At 35.6% G+C, this 25027-nt stretch overlaps 1 protein-coding gene across 3 annotated transcripts in view; it reads right to left on the bottom strand.

Moving 5' to 3' along the window:
- HBS1L (HBS1 like translational GTPase) overlaps window positions 1-23388 on the bottom strand; it is an 85381-nt gene extending 61993 nt beyond the window's left edge. The window contains exons 1-5 of one of the 3 annotated variants that reach the window (XM_082730701.1): window positions 23143-23367; window positions 19322-19387; window positions 11902-12030; window positions 11203-11397; window positions 5078-9972 (exon numbers count right to left, since the gene is read on the bottom strand). In XM_082730701.1, coding sequence (XP_082586827.1) covers window positions 8501-9972; window positions 11203-11397; window positions 11902-12030; window positions 19322-19387; window positions 23143-23185 — 1905 coding nt within the window. In that variant the 5' untranslated portion in view covers window positions 23186-23367 and the 3' untranslated portion in view covers window positions 5078-8500. Of the gene's footprint in view, window positions 1-5077; window positions 9973-11202; window positions 11398-11901; window positions 12031-19321; window positions 19388-23142 lie in introns of those variants that run through there. The other 2 variants (XM_082730700.1, XM_082730702.1) reach the window with 2 other exon arrangements.
- Window positions 23389-25027: the final 1639 nt, after the last annotated feature.

The following is a 25027-nucleotide window of genomic DNA, read 5'->3' as shown; positions in this document are numbered from 1 at the left end:
AATTAATTACTTCATCATTCATAATGAGATCAACAGGTACCTTTTAGGGTTGGAAAATTTAAAAATTAAAGTATGTTACTATGTTACAAAGACAGTACAAATCTCTAAGTTATCAAAGAGTACATACCAAGTCAAAACACAGACCACATATCACAGAAAGCATTATATCTATCCTATCATTCTCATAAATGAGAAAAACTCATCTATTAAAACAGTCTCTGGCAAACACAATTACACACATCTACAGGAGGAACAACTAAACCAAAGTGATTCAAAGCAAAAGGATGAACAAATACAACTTAGAGAAAGCAGCAATCATGACAGTAAGCAAACTGAATTTAAGTCAAAAAACATAAAACAAATCATAGAGGAACTTTATATTAATGAAGATGTCAAATCCAGACAGATCATGTTCAAAAGGCATAGGGTAAAACCTGTAAGTAGTAAGATGAAATAAAATGCAAGGGTATTATTATATTTTAACTTACCTCTCTCAGCTTAAAACACTAATTAAGGAAACAGAATTTAAGTAAGAATACTGAACCCTGTAACAATTTAAAAGTAACTGACAAGGGGCACCTGGGTGGCTCAGTCAGTTCGGCATCTACCTGCCTTTGGCTCAAGTTATGATCCCAGGTCCTGGGATGGAGCCCTGCATAGGCTCCCTGGTCAATGGGGAGTCCGCTTCTCCCCGTTTCTCTCCCTTTGCCCCTCCCTGCCACCTGTGCCACCTGTGTACTCTCTCTCAAATAAATAATCTTTTAAAAATAAATAAATAAATAGTAACCCAAAAAAGTAACTAACAGAAATGTATCATATTTTGTATTCTTCAGGCAGAATTCATACTCTTGACAAGTGCTTATGAAACCATTCTAAAACTACATTGGGCCTCAAAGAAAAAACCTCAATATACTTCAATAAGTAAAGGACATAGAGCACATTCTCTGATAACAGTACAATGAAAGCAGTAATCACAACAACAATAATAACAAAACTCCCACAACAACCTGGAAACTGTAAAATTCTTTCAGGTTCTTGGCTTAAAAAGGAAATCAAAATCAAAAATCAAAACTGTGAATTATCCAGAAAATAAAGTAACTCTAAAAGAACCCAGAAAATAATAGTAATTCTAAAAGAATCCATGAGCCACAGCAAATGCAGTACCCACAGGAAAAATATAATTTCAGAGACCTAAGAAAATGAGACAGAATGTGAACAATGCATATCTACTACAAGGTAGTGGGGAAGAATAAGGAAAGGGTGGAGCTAGGACTCCGATCAAACAATTTATTTCTTAATAACAGGGAGAGATCTGAAACTAAATGACGGGTCCATGAGTGATTGCTAATTATTTTCTGAAATTTTCTGTTTGCAATCTCATAAATAAAAATTAACCTCTAAGGGTAAAGAATTAAAAATGTGTTTGAGTCAAATGCTCCACTCACAAAGGAAGGAAAAAAAAATGGAAAACAGATTTGGTAATAAGCAGATGAACTCACAAACTAATGAAAAAATACCAGTAGAGCTAATTATTAATCCAGAAGCCAGTCCTCATAGAATAAAACAAAGGTAATTAGGAAAAAAAAAAAAATGGGCAGAGGGGAAGAGCAAAGTAGAGGGGAGAAAACAATATTTAAAATAAGAATGGAGATAGGGTTGCCTAGCTGGCTCAGTTGGAAGAGCAAGCAACTCTTGATCTCGGGGACCTAATTTTGAGCACCATGTGGGCTGTAGAGATTACTTAAATAAATAAACTACCAAAAATAATTAAATAAGAATGGAGATTTAACTGCATATAAGAATAAAAAAAAAAAGACAATGTTTGCTATAATGCTGAACAAATATATTTGTGAACCATGAAGATAGTTTTCTAAGAAAAACAAAACATTCAAACTGACCCCAGAATATTGAGAAAGATAAATCCTATGATGAAAGGAATAACTTCAATGCTCTTTAAATTAATTAAGGATACAGGTGCCTGAGTGGCTCGGTCATTAAGCATCTGCCTTCGCCTCGCGTCATGATCCCAGCATACTGGGATGGAGCCCCACACTGGGATCCTGCCCAGGAGAAGCCTGCTTCTCCCTCTCTCACTCCCCCTGCTTATGTTCCCTCTCTTGCTGTGACTCTTTCTGTCAAATAAATTAAAAAATCTTTAAAACAATAAATAAATAGAATAATCTCTATATTTTTAAAAATTACTTAAGGATAAAGAAAACCTCTAAATTCTCTATAAAAACATCACAAAGAGAAACCAAAACCCAAACACATACATACATACATACAAATAACTGCAAATTAAATTTATGAATAGATGGAATAATCTTGAATAAAATATTAGCAAACAAAATCCATCATATTAAAAGAACAATTTACCATGACCAACTAGGGTTGTTCCAATATTACAGGTCTACTAGAAAATCTACGAAAAAAAGTTTAATGTTTAATAATGTAATATCAAAAGCCTCTTGCCATCTATAAAAACAAGTATATTTTCTCCACAAAGCTTCTGATATCATTAAACATCTAAATAACAATTTTTTTCAGAAAAGTTGACAAGCTGTTTCCAAATTAGATAATCAAGTGGGATAAGTGACGGAAACTATGAAAAAGGAAAGAAGAAACAAGAGAGCCTACAAAACATAATCAAAATTATACAATAACTGTTACAGTAATTAAAAATCTGGTATTGGCATAAAATGAGCCAAAGAAATGGAACAGTAGAGTCCCAAATTAGATAGAGAAGAACTTAGTGCATGCCAAAGATGGCAGCTCAAATAAAGTTAAGAAAGAAAAGGGATATGTAATTCAAGAAAATGTACCATTACAAATCCAGTTGTTCGAAAGACAAGATGCTGGTGAAGAAACTGGATTCCAATCTTACTCCCTAATGGCAGCTGGATCAAAGACTTAAAGGTGTGAAAGAAAGAAAGAAAGAAAGAAAGAAAGAAAGAAAGAAAGAAAGAAAGAAAAAGAGACAACTCTGGCAAAGGTCAAATGTATTAGAAAAAATGAATAATCTTTTAAAAAATTATCTTGTAGTGGAACAGAATTTTCAAACAAAAACCTTTAAGAGAAAGATCAACACATTCGAATGTATTAAAATTAAAATTCTGTCTTATATAAATGACAAGCTGGGAATCCGAAAAAGTTTTTTCCATGCATATAACAATGGACTAATATCTTTACCATTTAAATACACATATGTGTATGCATATGTGTATACAATACATACATACGTTGTATGTATACACACACACATACACACACACACACACACAAAGAGTCATTACGAGTAATAAGCAGAAAAATGGGCAAAGATTAATAGACAGTTCCCAGAAGAAGAAATAGAAATGTATCTAAATATACAATAAAGCAGTTACCTTAACTCTATTTAAGACATACAAATAAATGAAAAAATATTTTCTAATTATCAGGTTGGTGTAATACCAAAAAGAGTAATAATATTTGTGAGAATCTGAAGAGAAACACTGACAAACTTGTGAGAAGGAAATCGGAACAACCTCTGTTAAGACAATTAGGGAGTATCAATCAAAAATTTAAAGTCTATATTTTTTGGCTTAGAAATTCAATTTCTAAAAATGTAGGATGTTCATTTTGGAGTCATGCAAAAGCAACTGAAAATACTTTAAAATGAGTATCAACAAGGGCTATTTACTGTACAACCCTATTATGGAATTCTATACAGCTTCTGAAAAGAATGAGATTGATCTCTACATAAATGGTAAGGAATGATAGGCAAAATGCTTTGGTAAATGATACAGATATAAAAGTGTCATGTATCTTTCCATTTGTCTAAATATGTACATGTAGGTACACATATGTGATATGTAAGTAAACTTCTAGAGGAATAATACAAAAGAAGCAAACTGTTTACAGATTTATTTACAACTTCCTGTAGGGAACAAGAATGTGGGACTGTATTAAGGACCACACTCACTTTCTACTTAAACCCCTTCCTACATCTATGAGCCAGACGTATTCTAAGCTGAGGAGACAGAGGCAAACACATAAAATCCCTGTACCCATAGCAACTGCATGGGGGGCATGGGGATTGGTAAGGAGACAGATAAGAAAACAATAACTGTGCAAACACACACAATGTCAGATGATCTAAGTGCTGTGAGAAACAATAAAGCAGGGTTACAAGGGAAAGGGACTACATGCACCAGGGAGGAAGACTATAATTTTACATGGAATGGTAATAAAAGAAATATAGTGAACTAGGATGCATATGAAGGTTCCCCTACACCAGGATTGGGATAAAGTCATATACAGACTACAACCTGAAGGATGGTCAGCCAGGATGAGTAATGCGGGCAACAGTACGGGCAAAACACTACAAAGAAGCAGAAAAAACTCAAGTGGCTTATTCTTGAGTGGGTTGGGGAGAGGGGCACATATGAGCAGAACCCAGCTCCTAAAAGGTCTTATAAAATAATTTTTTAAATTTATACAAAGGATAGAAAGAGCTAAATTTGGAAAAGTTACTCTGGCTGTAATGTGTCAAGTGTTTTGGGCGAAATAAACTGAGAAGTAAAGAAACCAGACAATGTTTCAGTAATTCTGCCCCAAACTAATGGCCTTTAAAAGGTAAAGTAGCAATAAGGATGGAGACTAGTGGGTCAAAATATGTACAGTCCATCCTTATTACTCACCGTTTCCATATCTGCAAATTTACCTATTCACTAAAATGTATTAACCTCAAAAATCACTATGTGCGGCAGGCATTTTTGCAATCATGCCCACAAAAGTGCAGAGAAGCAAAAAATTAGAACCCCCCAACATGCACAGTCCTAGCTGAGGTCAAAAGGTGATAGATACTCTGCCTTCTTGTTTCAGCTCTCACACCATAAACAAATACCCTTTTTATGACCTATCTAGTGTCACATTTTTCATATTACAATTTTAGTTGGTAATTTTGCTGTTTAAAATGGTCCCCCCTTTAGCATGGTATGTTAAGTCTCCAAAGTAAACATTTATTAAATTCTACCTTTTGGAAAGCAAAAATTCTAAGTGACAAATATCTTAGAAGAAATTCTTTACAACCAGATAGTTTTGTGTTTTGTTTTGTTTAATTTGTTTATAGGAACATAAAAGCAGGTATCTTATCTTCAGCATAAATTATTAAAATCCCATTCTGAAGGATCAAGTTTATCTAAAAAATCCCTACGGATAAACTGTGATGTTTTCTTATTTAAGAGAATCCCAGAATTATAATTTATTTCAATGTAGCTTTTACAAAAATGTATATATACACTCAAAATGACAAGTCTTTTACACCCTAAAAATTAAAAATATAATGTACAACTGCATACATCGAGTCTTATATAATCTTAGAAGAAAACCAGTAAAGAAATTACTATCAACACTTCCCTGTCTGGTCAACATTCTCTTTGTTTATATAAGTAACAAAAAGCAATTTTTAGGCTACTACAAAAATGACTCCATAACCAAACATATACTTGTAGGAACACAAAACAAAAAACCGGTTGATACATAGTTCTTCCTCGATGTGTAAGTGTGTACTTGTTTATTTGTAATGGTCCACATATAAATTCAGGGTCAATTTAAAAAGTAAATAATCACATAAGAACTCATTACTTTTCTCTTAACTGTGTTTATCTTAACAGTGCTCCCTTTTACATACAAAGAAAAGCACTGTACTAGTTTAATCTCTAGTATAGTGTGACAATCAGTTGGATGACCTGCCACTTGAATACTAAACATTGAAATATAACACGCTGGGAATATTTATTACTATTTATATGAGAAGAAAAAAAGGGTAAAAGAAAAGTTCAAGAAAGGAGGATTCAAAGCCAAAAAGAGATTAGAATGCGAGTTATTAAACTTGAAGCAGGAAAAAAGTAAAACAAAAAAAGAAAAGTTAAGCAAAATGTCATGTACACAAGTGAAACCCTAGTTCTTGTCAATTAATGGAAAAGAAGAACCATAACCAAAAAAGCCAAATGAAGACTTTAGAATGCAAGAGGACAAAACATCCATGAACCACTTAAATCATTTAGATCATTTAAAGACAAAAAAAAAGTGAGCAAAAATAGTAATTTTAAATATCTTTTGTATTTTATGTCACTTAGAATTACAGTATCATTTACATTCCTAAAGAAAAATGCTCTTGATCATAATCAAAAATGGCTTTGCATCACAAAACTGATAATGGAATTAGAAAATAATCTAAAACTCTTAGCATACCTGAGCTACCAAGACAGCAGTCAGTCAAAAACCAGCAGTTGGTGCAGAATATGCACTTAGTGCAAGCAATCATCATCACTGGGAATGTATCCATAAAGAGGCACTGGTCTCTTTATCAATGGCCAAAGGCCAAAGGAAGAAGGGACAAGGGACCTTCTCGGTTCCACTCTCTGAATCTCAGAAACTGTGACACATCCTTAGTCAATAAGGCCATATCATGTATGTGCCTCATGGACGAGTAGGCATGACAAGGGCAACAGGGAGACCTATCATTCTGCAACAAAGTTTTTCCCCTAAATAATCTTACAATCCTAATCAATCAACAAAAGGAGACCTAGTTCACTCTACAAAATCTACTGTATGGCTTAAAAGTATTGTATTTCCGCTTAAAAATCTGTTATAAAAGAAGGTAAAATAATAGTACTACTGTTCAATTTCACTATGGGTTAAGTATTTGTGGGTTCATGTGCAAAGTGGACCACTTGCATAACACTTAATCTATCTGGAATTATTGTCAGTTCCAAACAGACTCATAGAATACAATTAATTCTAAGTGGCAGATTGCCCATACATAAATCTAGTTGATGAGTCATATACTAATTTTGCAAAATTACTAAAATGTTTCATCAAGGTTTAAGGCTAGGAAAACAAAATCAGCAGTTGAGTTCATTCAAACTTTAAAATCGACCATAAACAAAACGTGATTTATATGATCTCCTAAGCATCAGTATGATGTGCACTGAAATATACAGTTAAAAACAAAACTGAAGACATCATGAAAAAAAGTGGTCAAGAACAATGAAGACATAATTCTGGCTTAAGTTTTCCCACCAAAACACTGGATATAAAAACATCATACACAGTTAAAAATATTGGAATGTCATTCTGAAAATAAACTAAAACAAGAAATACAAAAAAAACAAAAAAATTATCAAAAGCATAGTGAAGTAGCTGCCAGAGAAAAATATTTCTTTACTGGGAAAAGGCCAGCTATTTCATTTTCATTAAGAAATAACATTCTAGATACTATTTTTTTCCTGCAAGAAATATTAATAATACACCATCAGCACCCTCTTACGTAAAAGACTGTAATTCCTAATTCAAAATTTCCTTAGTATTCCTGATTCCTAGAAACTATAAGTATAAATTCACATTGGTCTTAGCATTAGTAATGCCTCTCATGCTACTGATTTCTTCCCCTAAGACAGTGGTTCTTAAGTAAAAGTAACATATCAAAATCACCTAGGGACTATTTTGAAAATACACATTCCCAAATGCCAACCCTCAGAGACTGACCACCATGTCTAGAGTGAAGCTACAGTATCTGTGTTTTGAAAATTCCCCAGCGATTCTGATTGTTCGCTAAGGACCACTGCTTTAAGGGATGAATTACATACTTGTTCTAGCAACTAGAAGAGCTCTTACTGGTCTACCATTGCTGTAACTTTGTCACTGCAGTATCAAAAAGGAAAATTCCACATTTCATTACTCACAGTAAAAAAAAAAAAGAGATCTGATAAAACTATCTACTCAAACAACATGCAGCCATACTTGAAAACACTTCCTACATACTTATTGCAGTGTGCATTTAGGACAAATGGTTTTGAAAATGTATAAAAATAATTTAGTATTAATCCAACTTCAGTACGTACATGGTCCTTTAAAGGTTTTTCATTTCATTACCATCAAAAATGTATTTCAACAACCTCCACAGTATTCTGAAGAATCAGGAATTTTAAAATTTTCTAATAGAAAAATTTTAAGTATTCACCTACAGAAAAATAATGAATGGGAATGATATCACTAATATTTTAAAATATAATTACGTCTCACCTATGCTATGCCACGTATCATAAGAAAAATCTTCATCACTAAACTCTAATAATCCCAAGTGGCATTTTCGTTTAAGAACGAAGCACAAAAATACTTTATAAAAGAAAATGTCTTGTTGTAAAAACTTATAAAGTTGAACGCTCAAACAAAAATATCTGAGAGGTTTGATTTCACAATATCAAGTTTCCATATACACTTTGTAAACACACCCATTTTAGGCTATCAACTTAAATAAAGCCAGTTATCACTTAAAAGAAGATATAGTTTAAAAAAATTTTTTCAGTGCAAAAACACATATCAACTAAAGCTATCAACTGACTTAAGACGATTTTAATGTAAAAATCACAACTTGAATCCCATAATATCAAGTAATTCTATAAAGACTAAATTAAAACAGAAGCTCTTCAACAGTTAGCAAGTTTTCCTTTTGTTACTATTCTCTAGTGAAAGCTTTCTTTTGATTAGCTTTTACAATGTCATCAGGAGATGCAGATTTGAAGTCAAATGGTGTTATTGCTATAAGAGGACTTATTTCTTTGTCCTTCACGTCTTGAACTTGTCTACTATAAAGAAAAGTCTTATATAGGTCAAGAGTGCGTCGCTTGCAGCTTTTCAGTGGGTAACGAAGACACAGTGTTGAAGCAAAAGCTGAAGGTCTAGCAGCAAGGGCCTTGGTCCAAGAGAGAGAAAAAGGTGGTTTCCTAGTCAAAGAGCCTTTATTGGTTTTCTTATTAGCCTTAGCAGAATTGAAACTTTTCCCTAACTTTGAACTTAAAACTTTTGTTTCTGATGTTGGAGCAACTGATTGGTCTACTGCATGTTTTGGAACAAGATGAGGGGTTTTTATAAGGACACTAAGATCAATATTTGAATCTATTCCAGGTGACCTTATTTCAGATAAACTGAGCTTAGAAGACTCCTTCCTAATTTGAGTGTTGTCTATATCAATTGTTTCTGCAATCAAATCAGAAAGTGACAAATTCTCAAGATCTCTTGTAGGAGAAGCTTTACAAAATGCCAAAGATGACAGGGATCCTGTTAATTCTGATATTCCAGTCGAAGATGGATACCGATTTGCTAGCTGTGACAGGGGAAAGGATCCCAAACTTGGATCTGTGAAACTGGCAGATGACTGGTTACAAAGATCAGATAAAGGAAAGCACTGGCTTGGATTGTTTTCTTTGTGTTCCTGAAAGAGTTCAGCTAGGGATGGACTTTCACACTGGGAAAACTGCAAACTGTCATTTTTTAAAATGGAATTCTTGGTACTTTGTTCAACTGAAGAAACACTTCCAACTTCAGTCATTTTAGCAGCGTTTACATTATCATGAGCTGTATCTTCCAATGTGCTAGTTAAGAGCGAAGGATTACTTAAACTTCCTATGCTGTTTTGTACTAGAATGCTTTGCAAATCAGGTAGTGAACTATTCTGAGTACATAAAGAGTTATTAGGTGTTATGTCCTTTGTCATTAAGGATTTTAAATCTGGTATTTCTTTGAATGAAGAATCATCTTTGGAAACACATTCAGATTCATGAGGTTTTAACATATCAGCACCTAGATTCATTGAAAACAGACCTTCCAGACTACCTGTGTTTGATAATCTGACTGATGGTTGACTTTTACAAGAATCTCTTGGCATATCATCAATTAGGTCAGCTAGTGACAGCTCTTTTGTTAACTTACATGATTCTAGTTTCTTTTCACTTTTAGGTCTGTCAAGTTTCTTTTTTTTGTGGAGTAAATAGTGACTTGGTATAACTGAGGAATTAGGATATAATCCAGATTTTCCTACTGGGCCAGAAAAATCAAAGGGTTTGCTACTATAATCCAAGTGGTTTGCAGATTGAGGACAAGAGCTTTGAATATTATCAGCTGAAACTTCAGAGGAAGATAATAAGACTCCTTACCTTACAAAAGCCATTAATTTTCAGATGAATAGGTTGATAAATGCAGAAGGCAGTCACAGCAACCAAAAGGAAACATGAAATGAGGCATTTAATTACTAAATGTTTCTTTTGATTATAACATGAATAAAGTGATCAAACATTTGATCATTATTTAATAAAAGTGAACACTCTAAAAAAACAATAATAAAGGAATTTTACCTTCCTTTAACCATCTTAAAGTGACCTTCTCACTTTGCTCACTGATATATACAAATACAAGTACCAAGTTAGTCAATATTCTAATTTTCACAAATTTTATAATGTGAGGTTTTAACATACTAAAATTATCATCAGAACTGTCAAATTCAAAATGTCTAAAAGACCAGTGAAAGGAACTTATTGAGTTCATCTTCTCCTATATTCTTAATGTATTAAAAACATGGAAACAAATAACATTCTGTAATTTCTGGAATAAACTACTAATAAAGATAAAAAACTATAGACTCATTTTCATTTGGTCAGTTACAGGTACCTCCCCATCAAAATTCTTTTAAAATTTAAAAAAATGAAAAACCACCCTTATTTCATGTTAAGAGACTGCATACAACTTTGTTATGGTGAAAATCTAGTCCTCGGGATATAGGAAATATCAAGCCAGTTAATAAATCACCATGCTCCTACGGACAGACACCATACCAATTATTATAAAGATACCTCAGTTCCCTTCTTATGCCAATCAAATTCAAAAACTAACCCCAAATTCTATAAATTTAAAATAAAAGATCAGGCTTTGAAATGCAAGAGCAGTATAATTATGATACTTACAACATTTAAATAAAACTAATACATTTACAAATGCTATAAACATAAGGGCATTTTTGTAATTAATTGTCTGGCTATTAATTTCCATCTCCTGAGCCATCAGAGTTAATAAAAAAAAAATTTAAAAACTTTCTAAGCTACTGACAAGAAGCAACAAGTGTCTTGTCTTATCTGATTTTATTCCCCCCATATTCTTCTAGTTTTCAAAAAAGCAGGGAAATAATCAAAAAACAATCTTTAACAAAGGAAAGAAAACACAGCACTCAGTTTAAAGATTCACAAATGGGTAAATCAATTGATGATCATCAGGATTACTGTAACATGCACAATTTTCTGCCCATTTTTCTAAACAGCTAAAGCAAATCAAAGCCTCTTTTAAAGCATTAACTGTAAAAAAACTAAAAGAAAACAAGTAAAAGCATACCTTTTGCTATCTTCCCTGTAGATATTGCTCCCTCACTCTTGACCTTCCAATTCTGCATTTTATCTTGTTCCAGAACCATTGCCAAAGCCTTCTGCACATCAAACTTGTTCTTCAGAACGGCTTCAATCAAAGTGTCATCTGGCACAGTGTCTCCAAGCACCTCTCTCATGTGATCAAGGCATGAATAAAGACGAGCTAGAACAGAAAGTAAGTAAAGCCATACATAAATGATGTCATGAAAGAACCCTCAGTTTTCAAAACAAAACAAAAGAAGGATTTGAAACTCTATTAGGATGTCCAACTTTCCACCTTCCTGGGCAAAAATTACTTACAATGACTATATTTTTATCCACAACATACCTATCTTTCCCTATTAGAGCTCATGAAACAATAAATATTGCTAAAAGAAAATAAATCACTTAAGTTTCTCTCCTAAATAAATGAAGATCTCAGTCAAATATTCCAGTTACTAAATAACAGTCACACAACCAATATTTCAACCATCGAGTTAACCATACACTCCTCAAAAAATATACTTAATAAAATGTAAATTTCCTTTGAAGACATAAGAGACATTTTTGTACCATTCTTACCCACAATCACTACTGTGAACAATTGCAATAAACCTAATAAATTCTGGTGTATTGATCATCAATCACATTCACACAGGAAGCAGAGATTAACTATTCTTTACTATACCTTGATCAATTCCACTCAGCTGATGGTTCAAAAGAGAATTGGAGGACTCTTTCAGATCGTCGTAATCATATTCTTCTACAGGCTCACTAAGGGAAGGTCTGTCACGCCGCGAGTAAATAAACTGAGCAGCTAGAAGAGAAAATGATGGGAAAATGCTGTAGCACAGCCACTTCCCAGTAAGTCTTTTGTTCCCCCCGACAAAAGTTAAAATAGAAATTAAAGATTCTGACCTACCACCTATGGCCATTTACCCACATTCTATAATAATGGATAGAATCAAAAACAAAGAAAAAATATACCATATCCTAAATCCTGGTCGGATGTCCTCAGTAACTACTCACTGGCTTTAACAACCATCCTCCTTCTTTCTTCCCATCTCTAACAGCTCCACCGAGCTGACTTTTGTCATAGTTTTCGAACACTACCTTTCCTAACACCTCATCCCTGCCTACTACTCCATCTTCCATGCAAAATGTTCTCATCTTTAGAACAAATATTTCAAACCACATACCAAACCTGCTTATCTGCATAATTAAGAAAATACTAAAAACAAGTTAATTTTCACTTTCCGAGAATTGCTGATTTTGCTTGAACCCAACAGCTGACCAAAATCATAGGCCTTAACTTTTGAACAACTCCTACTTTCAGTCAAACACTGTCTACGCTGTATACTAGTGTCACATACCTCACTGACTTTCAGCGATTAGTCTATGCCATTCTACAGCAGTGTTATTACTTAATATATAGCTGGTATTGTAGATTTCATTAAAAGGAGGAAAGACAATATATGCCTGAGTATCATAAATAAAACGCAAGTGAGCAAAGGAGAAAATCATCATACGCATCCCAAGTGCTAACTCTTCCACCTCAGCTGGATTCCCAATGAACTCAATTCCTAGGACTGTGCTCAATTGTGAAGAAATAAAATTAAAGAATAAGAAGGAAATTTCAATACAGTATTCTACAGGCAAGGTGTTATTAGGGATTTTATATTATTTAGTTTTCTGGAAGAGCACAGAACACTGAAGTCTATACTGCTTAGTGTTCCTACACTTAACTTTTGTTCATGTTGTCAAGAAGGCACATCTACGAAAGAAAGGGAAGCTAACTCCATTCAAAGTTTGCAACTACTGCATATAAATAATGCACATACAGACCAGATAATAATACTATGGCTTATGTGTAACTCCCATATGCAGAAGACTGTAGCATAACAGCTATCTATGCATAGACTAAATCAATGATGGCCTTATGGAAGAGTAGGAAAGGCCAAGAAAAAAAATGTAATGATGTATTTTAAAAGCCAAAAGAGCAATATAGATAACAAGTGCCAAAGAAGCACAGAAGATTAAGTAATCACTGAAGATCAGCACAGTTCTAAAAAACGAGGTAAGAGGGTCAGAAAAATTGAGGAAGAGGTGGAAGACATGTTGGACAAGAAAAACAAACAAGAGAGATACAGGACAGCTGAGAGATTCAATCTATTCTGCTACAAGGCATGTTACCTCAACAAGACCTATTCACACAAATGGTAAAGAGGAGAATGATGAGGACATAATATTCAAGTGCTTTGACTTATGAGATTTTTTTTTCCCCTCAACACTTAAATGTTTGACATCACCTAAAAGCAGCAGGGACAAGGGAATACCCAGCACAGAATATGACACTGTACCTATAATGGGACTGCAATGCCAGAGAGACCCACAGGCTTCCTCTTGGCTCAGTTTGGAGGACATGTGTCGCTTTGTGCATGCTTACTGCTTGGCTCTCCAACATCTGTGAGCATTTGCCTTTGCAACATTATTCATTAGTTCAACTTTTTCTCACATTTCTATAAAGATTTTTACGTTTTTTAAAATATAAACTCCTATATTTACTGGAATATTTCTTTATTAGCAAGTTAAGGTATCTTTTGAAATGTGCAAGCATTTTTATTAAGATGATTACTGCTTTTGATAGTACTTTACAGGTTGACTCATCTGTCATGATCCTAGTTTTTCCCAGATGTTCTGTTATTTTCAGTATACAGTTTTGAAGACCATAAGGTTTTTCAAGAATACACACATTATGTTTTATATATTTCTCCCTATTTTTATCCCCCTTCAGTACAAGAATAGAACACTATTAAAAAGTCAGCATGGCTAAACAGAAGAGTCTTCCTGCTTACAGACTCTCTAATATGACCACTAATTTCATGTTAAAATCTCAGAACGAGGATGTGTCTTACAATCAAATGGCATCCAACATCATGCAACATTTAGACTGACAGATTTACTTTAGGTGGTACCTAAAATTACAATATACCTTACATTCTGTGGCGATTAATAAAATGTGGTAGTACTAAAAAACATAAACTGGGCCACTTTGTGCCTGGTGATTTACAAATTATTTTCCTAGCTATAATACACTATTCAGTTTAGCCTAAAAGTAACAAATATACTTGCCTCAACTTCCTCTCATAGCTTTTACCTGTGAGGAAAACCCCAAGAAAAATAAAAAATTAAGTGAGGAAAAAAATCAGATAATTTCCCCCAACAATTTTTACTTAGGAAATACTGACAGGAAAAGGGAAGTTGTCAATATCCAGGCTGCAACTCAACCTCAGAGGAGCTATTTTTTCCGGGATGGGGTGGGGGGTTCTTACCCCAGATGAACACACAAACCCAACTCAGAAACCTATACTATGGCCACTGTTTTGGAAGCAGTGTTGGCTAGATTTGCTGGCAAGTGGGGAGGGAAGGAGGATAGACAAATTCCCCCGGGAAAATAATTACTAGTGGGGAAAAATAGTCCAAATCTTTGAAGTTGAAATGAGAGCCCAAAAGGCAACAAATACAATAAAATAGTAAGAAAAAAAGCAACGGAGAGAAAAAGGATAATAAAAAATGCTATTTGTTTCTAAATTTAAATCACAAACTTTAATGGAAATGCTTTTTGAAAAATTGGGGACACCCATGTTGACGTTTAAAACTTAAGGCAGTTTAACAAACATGAAAGTTTTAAGAATTCAAAACCAAATTGTTTCCTTAACACCTTAAAATAAAAATCATCTAAGAGGCAAACCTGTATTTTTAAAGCTGCATTTGGTCTCCCAGCTAACCAATATCATCAGGGAAGATCAGGAAATACTGGCCTACAAGCCCCCCCAGAGTCCACTCTGTACAGTCAATCAATTCCCTTCCCAAAATACAGCCCCCTCACTCAAAACCCTTCACTAAGCTGACAGGACACACCTACAATTAAAAATTGCCTTCCAGGGGCACCTGGGTGGCTCAGTGGGTTAAAGCCTCTGCCTTCAGCTCAGGTCATGATCCCAGGGTCCTGGGATCGAGCCCTGCATCCCAGCGGGCTCTCTGCTCAGTGGGGAGTCTGCTTCCCCCTCTCTCTCTGCCTGACTCTCTGCCTACTTGTGATCTCTGTCTGCCAAATAAATAAAATCTTAAAAAATATATATATATTCTTCCACAGCTTGCCTCCTACTTTCTTTCCTAGTCCTCTTTCCTGCTGCATCGTATGTGTTCTCAAATAAGCCTCACATAGAGGCCACTGCTCAAGCGCTATTTTCTTCCTCGGAACAAAGCCATTCTTCCTCCCAAATTGACCAGTCCAATCTCCCTTCCTTCCAGAAGCCTTCCCAGGCCCCTTCATGTAGGACTATGGCTCCACCCACCACACTGCTATGGCATGTCTGAAGACGACCTCTAACATGCTAAACTAATTTATAAATTTATTAAATAGGGGTTTTCATACACATTAATACTCAATAAAGATTTTGAGTTGGAACGCACTGAATAAAGATTACTACTGCTTAAGTTATCATTGAAGACCTTTTGACTACAGTAGCTCAGATACCTTGTTAACAAATGAAAAACGAAGCAAGAGTCAATTACCATGAATGTCTCAGGAACAATCAATCACAAAAAGCCAACTAGGCTTTCCCAAATAATGCAACCCTTAAGCTATAGCCAAACAAATAATTTCTTTACTTTGTTTCCTGTCTTCTCTATAAAACCCCTGCTCCTAGCTCCATTCCAGTGGAGCACACCTAACCACCTCCAGTTTGGAGCTACCTGATTCAAAATGATGTTTGCTCAAATAAATTCTTAAAAATTTCAATATGCTTTGGTTTATCTTTAACACTTCTAATTTTAGTAGGCAAAACAAAACTCATAACTGTTCAAATAAAGTTATATATATGTTGTTTTTGCCATCCCCAATTCCTTGACATATGTTCAATATTCAGTATCAAAGTCAATCTTTCCAAAGGAAAAAAAGCTGTAACATTTAAAAATCATGAAAACTGTGCTTAGTAGAGTTCAAAAAAATACAAGCGCTGATGAATTTTAGAAAAATGCCTATTGATAAAGCACTCAATTATCAGAATTCTTTAAGACCATGACTATGATCATCTCTACAATGACAGTGGCAGTTTGAGAACAGAGAGGATCCTTCTAAAACTCTTCATTATTTTTCCTGAAAATCACCTGGAAAATATACCACTAAAGAAGAAAAGTTTCTGATCTAATATCATCACTATGTTTTAAAAAATTAAAAAATCCCAAACCAGATGTTTTTGTTAAAAATACAGTTTGTCACAGAAAAAACTCAAAACCATTTAACTATCTCCTGCTTCAATAGTATCACTGACTTCTTAGAGTGTACCAAAGTAACTCAAATTATAAAACTTTCCTGAATATGAACCACACACAAGATACACATAAAGAGCTATGAGAGACACAAGGATAAACTCTGACCTCAGGAAAGCTAGACCATGAGTGTAAATCTCAGAAAAACACCCTCAGAATGTCTGACCTCAGAATGTATCATCAATTCCTAAAACAAGATTAAGCATGATTTATTCAGATAAGACTAGATAAATCAATGTGTTAACCTGCAAGATTAAGATTTCTTTCAGTAGTTCCTCCCTCTATAAAGGTTCCCACCCCTGTACAAGTCAGATTCAAGCAACTTCTAAATCTGTAGGCCTTAACTCCTCTAATTATCTCTAGAATTTCTCTCCAAATCTAATGCTACCACCCTTGTCCTAAACAAATGATTCTCAAAGCAAGCATCAACATACCATTGAGGGCTTGTTAAAACAGTAGCTGTGCTCCATTCTTGAGTTTCTGACTGGAACAGGGCCAAGAATTACTTTTCTAATAAATTCTCAAGTGATGCTAATGGCACATGGACATTTTGAGAACAACTGTCTAATATCTCCATCCTTAGTTAGTATTATAACCTCCAAACTAATCTATGTATATCCACTCATGTACCGCCTTCGATCCAGTCTCTACTTTGTAGAAGGGATTTTTTTAAAACTCTAATCTAATTATCACACCCACATCATCTTCTCATTTCATGAGCATGTCATGCTCTCTATTGTGCTTAACAATATGAGTGATGAAGTTCATGCTAGCAGCTATCACTTAATCACCTAGTCAACTCTGACAGTATTATTACAAGGGTTAAGCCATGAAGTTTTCTTTAACATTGCAAATGGCTTGTGTCTGAGAGGTTCCTTGGACAAAAACTTTTTTTGTTTTATTTCTTTTATTTTATTCCTCATCCCTATGCAATGTGGCCTTGAACCCCTGCATAAGGAGCTCTAAAGGAATGCTGATGAAGCCATCTGAGCTTCACACCCAGCCTTCTTTATTCTGCTTTGTGATACTGGGGTTGCAGTCTCCAGGAAGTTAGCTCCTTTGGGGATCAGCCAATGAGGAAGATGCTAAAGGGAGACTGGAAGGCCAGGGGAAGAACACAAGTGCTCCTTTCCTTTTTACTATTTGTGCATCCCCCTTTGCCTCACCCACATTGCGCACTACAGTAACGGCAATTAGAACCAGTGAGCAGTCTGCCCAAAACTCCCAAAACCAACTTCCATGTGTCCCCACCTACATCCCTCAGACACCATGACCAGCAAGCCAGCTAGAATTCCCTCTTCAAAAGGCTGAACTGTCGGCCTTTTGCCAACACCAGTACCAGCCATGCAGTCCCCCTCCTCAGAGAGTTGAATCCCCCATTTCACAGTCCCTCCTCTGAATTTCAGAGGCAAAGCAGAACCCTCGTCACAGGTCTAAGCCCCAGCTCCAAGGAGGCATTCTACAAGCTTCTAAAAAGTTGGGTCTGACCTCACCCATTTGCTCCTCTACAACTAAATGCTTCCTAAAGTTACCGCCTTCCTTGGTATTTTGCTTGCCTTTCTTGCATTTTTCACTCTTTAAAATCTGGTGAACTTCTTGTATTAAATTCTCTCTGACAAAACAACTGGTGCAATTTCTATCTCCTAATAGGATCCTGATTGGTAACAGTGTAACACTAGAGAAAGAGGAAAGGCCTTGATTAATAAGACTAAATGAGGAAAGTACAAATAAAGAGCTAGATGCATTTCAGAGGAACAAGTAACAGGATAAGAAATGGCAGGAAGAGAAGAGGTGCTAAGACAACTTGTGGAACACCTATGCTTTATAAAGAAAGTCAAAAGAACAAATCTGGTCTTCAGAGACTGAAAGGGAGCTTAAAGCAAGCACAGGGGTACAGGACAGCTCTGCAGACTATATGGTATTAAAGACAAAGCGGATTTTGATACAAATGTTAATTGTATTAAGCCTTTGAAGTCACAGAAAATGAGTTTTGTGAATTATATTTATGTTGTACCTAACTATATTTAATTTTACCCTTTCCTGACAGAGTAAAATTCAGCAATGCATTTTAACCAAAAGTTTATAGAGTAGGCAGAAATATGAAGACAAATACATTGTTAGGGAAATTAGGAGAAAAGGTCTGGTCAAAGACTATGTCTTTGCTGAAAAGAAGGTATGAATGTATCATGTTTCCTTTATATGGTGTCAAGAAGAACTCTTTCAGCTGGTAAAGACAGGAGATGAAGCTCTAATGTGGAGTCCTATAGGAGCGTGAACTCTAAATCACTCTGTCTCCAGGAAGACTGACCTACATGGATTTGGTTGATTTAACAAACTGTTTAATAGTAGATAAACTGAAGTACCATATGAAGGAAAGTCTATGCGTGACACTTCAATGTTTCTAAGATTCAAGAGATTGCTGAATATATAAAATTAATTACTACCGACCTTCAGAAGTTCTAGATTTTCGTTACTGACTAAATTACCATTTCAATACAACTCAGATTATTTGCAAGTTACAAAGAATACTGGAAAAAACATAGTTTTCAAAGTTTTCTTCAAATGTTTAAAGCTAAATGATGAAATCAAAACTTTAGTCTCTATTCATGGGTAAAGAAATAATTTTATACATTTATAAAAGTTAAAGACATTATCTTTTTAAATGTTACATAATATTATAGTCTTATGGAACACTCTAGTCCTAGAATGACAATAATACTTAACATTTTTTAACACCCAAATAAGTGGAAATCAAATTATTTTTTAAAAGTCACCTGTTGATGGCGAAATACAATAATCATCCTCTACAGACTGGCCATAGAGATCATCATCTTCAAAATCTAAAATAAAAAAACAAGAGACAAATTCTTCATAAGTTCCGTTTTAAATTCTTAGTTATTAACAAAGGAGCATCTGAATTCTCTCCAAACTAAACTGTCCCTCAAAATTAAAGGAGCTTGGAATGTCTATTTCTCAAAAAAATTCTAAAAATTTTACCCCAATGTAGGTACTTACTTTCTATATTCATAAAGACATACATAGTTCTTTGGTTTTTAAGCTAACTGGGTTTTCTTAAAATTCTTCCAAGTTTTCACTGCATGTGATTAAAAAATGATAGTATCAGAGACCTCAAACTTGAATCATCTCTCCAGGGTTAAAAATCTGAAGTCATCAATCATTCTTTTCACCAAGTGCCCTTCCATGACCAAAGCATTTGTTTCCCATACAACTAACTAGTATAAGGAATACAATCAGAGCATGAAAGCAATTTTTCTTCATGTCCAGATGGTTAATTTCTATAAAAACCATCTTATCCTAAATTCCTTTATGCTCTTTGTTCATGCTGATGGAGACTTTTTTCCTACTGACCAGAATATGCACTTTGCCCAGATTTTCCTAAGGCTGTTTCTTTTTCCTCAGTAAGGTTCTAGCTAAAACATCACCTATTTGCATATGTCTTCCCTGACCATTCTGGTAAAGCCACAAGCCCCCCTGCCACTTCCACTCTCTAGCACACTCCTCCATTTGTCTTCAAAACACTATTATCTGTTTCATTCCATGAGACTATAAGCTCCTTCAGGGAAAGGTTCTGTCTTAGCCAACTACCTGGCACAAGGCTAGAACTAAATTAGTTTTCCTTTTATTATAAATTAGTGAATCAATTTAAAACTAAAACATACAAAAAAGGTAAATATATTTACATAAATGCATTCATTCATTTGATATATAGATTATGCCAAGGACTATTAGACATATCTGAGGGACAACAGTGAATGACAGGTACATTTCCAGATCTCTATGAATCTAAAATCTAACAGGAAAAAAGACACAAAAGCAGGCAATTACAAAATTACATGATAAGTGTCTGAGACATGAGAAATACAGAGTGATTATAGAGTGATTTGGGATCACACATACGAACAACAAAAACAGAACTGGGAGTGGGGTGGCTAAGGAAAGATCCCCTGGAATACAGTATTTAAGCAAATTCCAAAGGATTGTTAGCTAGTTTCTGACGGTATTCATATAGTAGGAACACATGTTCAAGGGATGAAACATCTACAGCAAAGAAAAATTAAATAAATGCTACTACTGGATAAAAATATGTAGCTGCCTGGGATGCCTGGGTGGCTCAGCCAGTTAACTGTCTGCCTTCGGTTCAGGTCATGATCCCCAGGGTCCTGTGATCAACCCAATCCTTGGCTCCCTGCTCAGCAGAGAGCCTGCTTCTCCCTCTCTCTGCTGCTCCCTCTCTCCCCTCTCTCTGCTACTCCCTCTCTCCCCTCTCTCTGCTGCTCCCTTGCTTGTGTTCTCTCTCTCTCTCTTTCCTCCTGTCAAATAAATAAGTAAAATCTTTTTAAAAATATGTAACAGTCAATAAACTATTAGACCACAATCCCAAGTAAACACTTTATTATCAGCAAATTAATAAGGAGCCACTTGAAAATACTATTTTTAGATATGAATGCCAAGAAACTTTTCTAGGTCAGTTTTTCAACTGAAATTGATCCTAACAGTGCCACAATATAAAAAAATGAAGAGAATTCTTTCCTAAGATCTTTGTAAAGTGGTTCTTCTCCTCAGTAAAATTCTGTAATATTTACTGCACATAAAGCATTGTTCCAGCTACTGGAATAAATATAACAATAGAGTAAACATAACAATAAGGTATGGACTATGCCCTCCTAGCACTTTTAAATTAGTAGTTAACATAGCATTAGCTGAATGAAGGCAGCCAAGTAAAGTACTACCCAAATTACAAAGAACAAAGTGAAAGTTAAATAGAGGAACCAATAGGTTTAAAGCACATACTCTCTAATAACATCATATTACTTTTAAGAATTTTCAAATTATTATTTGAAATTAATACAAGGGGGGAAACTTTAAGATAAAAGAGAAATAAACTGAATCCTTAAAATGAGTAGAACTTTTATAACCAGAAATTGGGGATGAACTTCCTATGCTAAAGGAACAGCTTGTTTATGATGTCATCAATTGTTCCAAAGAAACATGAAGGATAACCTGAACTGGAGTTGCCTAGGTGAAAAGAGATTTAGCACTTACTCCCACATGCCAAGCACCTCTCCTCCAGAAGGACTTTACTTCACATAGAAATCCTGCTTAAATTCCGCCAACCCACACTGAATAAGGTGTTCTCACTTACATAGCTCCCACAGCACCTTGGGAGTAATTTTTGTAGCATGTCATACTCGACTCATCTGTTACTTGTATATTCTCCCCTTTAGTCTCTCAAACATCCAACTATCAGTCCCCAAAGCTTAGAGCAGTACTCTAAGCACTCCATTAATGAAGAATAAGCACTCAATTAATGTTGGTTGAGGAAATTATAAATACTTATTAATAAATAAGTTGCAATTAGGCCTATTCATATTTTTCATATCATAACCTCAAAAATAACTGTCGGGCTAAAGTCATCTCACAGGTAGCAGTGATCCACACGCCATGTTTACATCCACTGCAACACTTAAAACGGCCTCCAATCTTAAATGAACACCAGGAACATAACACATGACAAGCTGACTAGGTGACAGTCTCCAAATGTAGCACAGGGTGTTAGCTACCCTCCACTGTGGTTAGGGCAATACTGATGTTCTGGAACAATTGTCTGGCAGTGCCAGTAACAACCACCAACATATTAAGCACACTTACACGACCTGCACTTTAAAAAGCAATAGGTCTTTACTCCTTTTTTGTACTCCTTCATATTTGTTTATAATTTTAGTTTGCATGATGCTGGTGATGCCTATAATTATCCACTGTGGAGAGGATGCACTTACCCTAAACTAATTCTAACTCCTTTTAAACTCCTAGAGAACATTCATATGCTCATTTTTATTTCATTTTTTTTTTAATCAAGAAGTATGATCCAGAGCCCCCCTGCTTCTAGCATCGCCTTTTTTTCTCCTCCCATTCCAAGATCCATGATCGACCAAGAACTGGGTATACACACCTCAAGATCATCTGATCCACTTATTCACTGGGTCTTTCTGATATCTTTTTTATCATCTCCTAACTTTCCAATTTAACTTGAAACTCATAGAGAATAAGTTATCTGCTCAAGCCAGGTTTTGTACTAAGTATGTATGAACAAACAACAAACAATTTACCACGTAAATCTAGTTACAGCAGACAGCTGAATGTAAGCATGAAGTCAACCGGCCTTTTACAAATTAGCAGTTTCATGAGCATTTTTGAAAGGGGGGTCGGAAGACACTACCTAGAAGTAGACAATTGTCTACCCGAACTGGGAGGAGAAAATGGGGGGGGGGGGGGTGATAATGCTTACGTGCACAAATATCAGCAGATCCCAACATTCCCAAATGTCCTTCCCATACGACGGCATGCAGCAACCTCCCTCTCCCTAAATAAAATCAATCCCAGAGGGCAGAAATCATGACTTAAAACAATGCCATTCGCGGGCACTCAGATGTATTGTTATTTTCTCCAACTGAGGCTACTCCGAATTCCAGCCTGGCACCACTAACGAGAAACTCACAGATCCAAGTGGGAGCCAACGGGCTGAGATTCCAGCTGGAACCGCGAAAGTGACGTTCCGGCATGCCCTGCCACCTACCTTCATCGTAGTTATAGCCTCGGACATTCCGATGCCGGGCCATGGCGGCAGAGAGGGCGTTTGCCACCCCTTAGAAAACACACGGTTTAGATACTGATAAAGCGCCAACTGCGGCCTGGAGACCACATACGCGCCATCTTGACTTCCGGCAGGCCTCCGCACTGAGCGCTTGCGCACGCGCGACGACTTAGCTACGCACTGCACGACGGTAACGTCTCAGGGTCACCCGCCTCCCTGGGGCGCATGTGCAGATATGTGCGTGGACGTAGTCTTTTTGCATGCGCCCGCCCACAGACAGGTTGACTGACAGAGGGCTCAAAGGGGCGGGATCCCAGTCCCTCGTTTTTTGTCGGTTTGTACCAAAAACTTGGGAGCCCGCGTTCCTGACCTGCGTCAGCGTCCCAGGTTATTTCCGGGGTCTGGTTTCCGATAATGAAGCAGACTGTGTGCTCAATAGAAGCAGGAAACTTAGGTAACTTTAACCTTTGAGGCCTAGTTAGGGACGTAATAGGCACTCACAAATTGGTACTCGTTTAGTTTAAGAAGTAGTCCAAGATTTAGAGGGGGGTAAAAAGGACTCTGTTAAATGGGTAGATATGGTTTAAAGGAGACCCTGGCTACAATAGGTCACCATGCCTTCGATTATGTTAATTTATGGTTTTACGTATATGCTCCATCCTGCGTTAACATCTCTAGGAAGCAGAGGTCGGCCCTTGGCGAGGCAGGCAGTTATCAGCATCATGAAGAATTCTTTGAGAATTCACTGAACACATAATCACGTGTAACATGCTAAGGGTATTAAATACAGCTTTTTGGACATAGCGTTGGCCTTAGATATCCTCATTTCTTAGCACACAAAGTGGAAACAAAAACACAAAGTGAATGATGCCGTGTAAAAAAACAACGTCATTATCATACTAAAATTACGTTTCGGTTTTAGCCTGTGTTTTCAAAATGGTGATAATTTACACCAAATTCTAGAAATGAAAGCTTCCTCAACTTTACTATACATAATAAAAAAAAGAATGATGCAGTTCATATTTGTAAGTGGCTTAAATATAATTTAAACGTGCATTTGACTGTGTCTGACTACCAAGTGTTCGTTCTTAACTATCATTGATGTTTAATGTAGCTCCAAGACAAAATTATACAAAAAAAGTTGCTAATTTTATATGGCCTAAGGGTTTTATTTTGCACTTTTAGGTAATTTTTATGTTGCAGCCTGCTTCTTTGTAAAATGGAGATAGTAATAGTATCTAACTCACAGAGTGGTGAATAATAAATTATGCTTTTAAGATGATTTCACACAGATCTCACATGCTTTAAAATATTAGGCATTATTAAAATACAAATAGCAGCTTCTAGTGTGGTATAATTGTCAGTTATGAGCTTCAGTATAACTCACTGAGGTACGAAGAGGATGAGTTATAAAATGACCACATAAACAGTACTACAAAGCAATGAAGAAGAAAATATTACTTCTGTCTGAGTGATAGTATATAATTTGCCTCTGGTTTATCAATAATGCACTCTCTTACATTCTAAATACTTTTTAGAGCCTTTGACTACATCTCAAGCAATAGAGCTTCTTCAGCAGTGAAGACTTCACTGACTTCCTCAGAAAGTGTTAGGGATTTTACTCTCAGCCCCTAGAACGCTTTATTTGTGATTTTTGTCTTGTGGTTTGATTGAAAGTACCATAACTTTGGAGTCATACAAGCCTGGATTTCAGCGCCAGTTCTGCCACATTCTGTTAACTTTTGGGAGCTCAATTTATTTATCTGGAAAATGGGCATAAAAAGATATGTCTTCTGTTTTGTGAAAAGTAAATGAAGTGATGGATGTAAAACAGAGCTGTTACATAACAAGTTCTGTAAGAGAGGAA

The sequence above is a fragment of the Mustela nivalis genome (genome assembly GCF_964662115.1).
Source record: "Mustela nivalis genome assembly, chromosome: 5".
Taxonomy (NCBI): domain Eukaryota; kingdom Metazoa; phylum Chordata; class Mammalia; order Carnivora; family Mustelidae; genus Mustela; species Mustela nivalis.
This window is presented reverse-complemented; position numbering and strand designations above follow the sequence as displayed.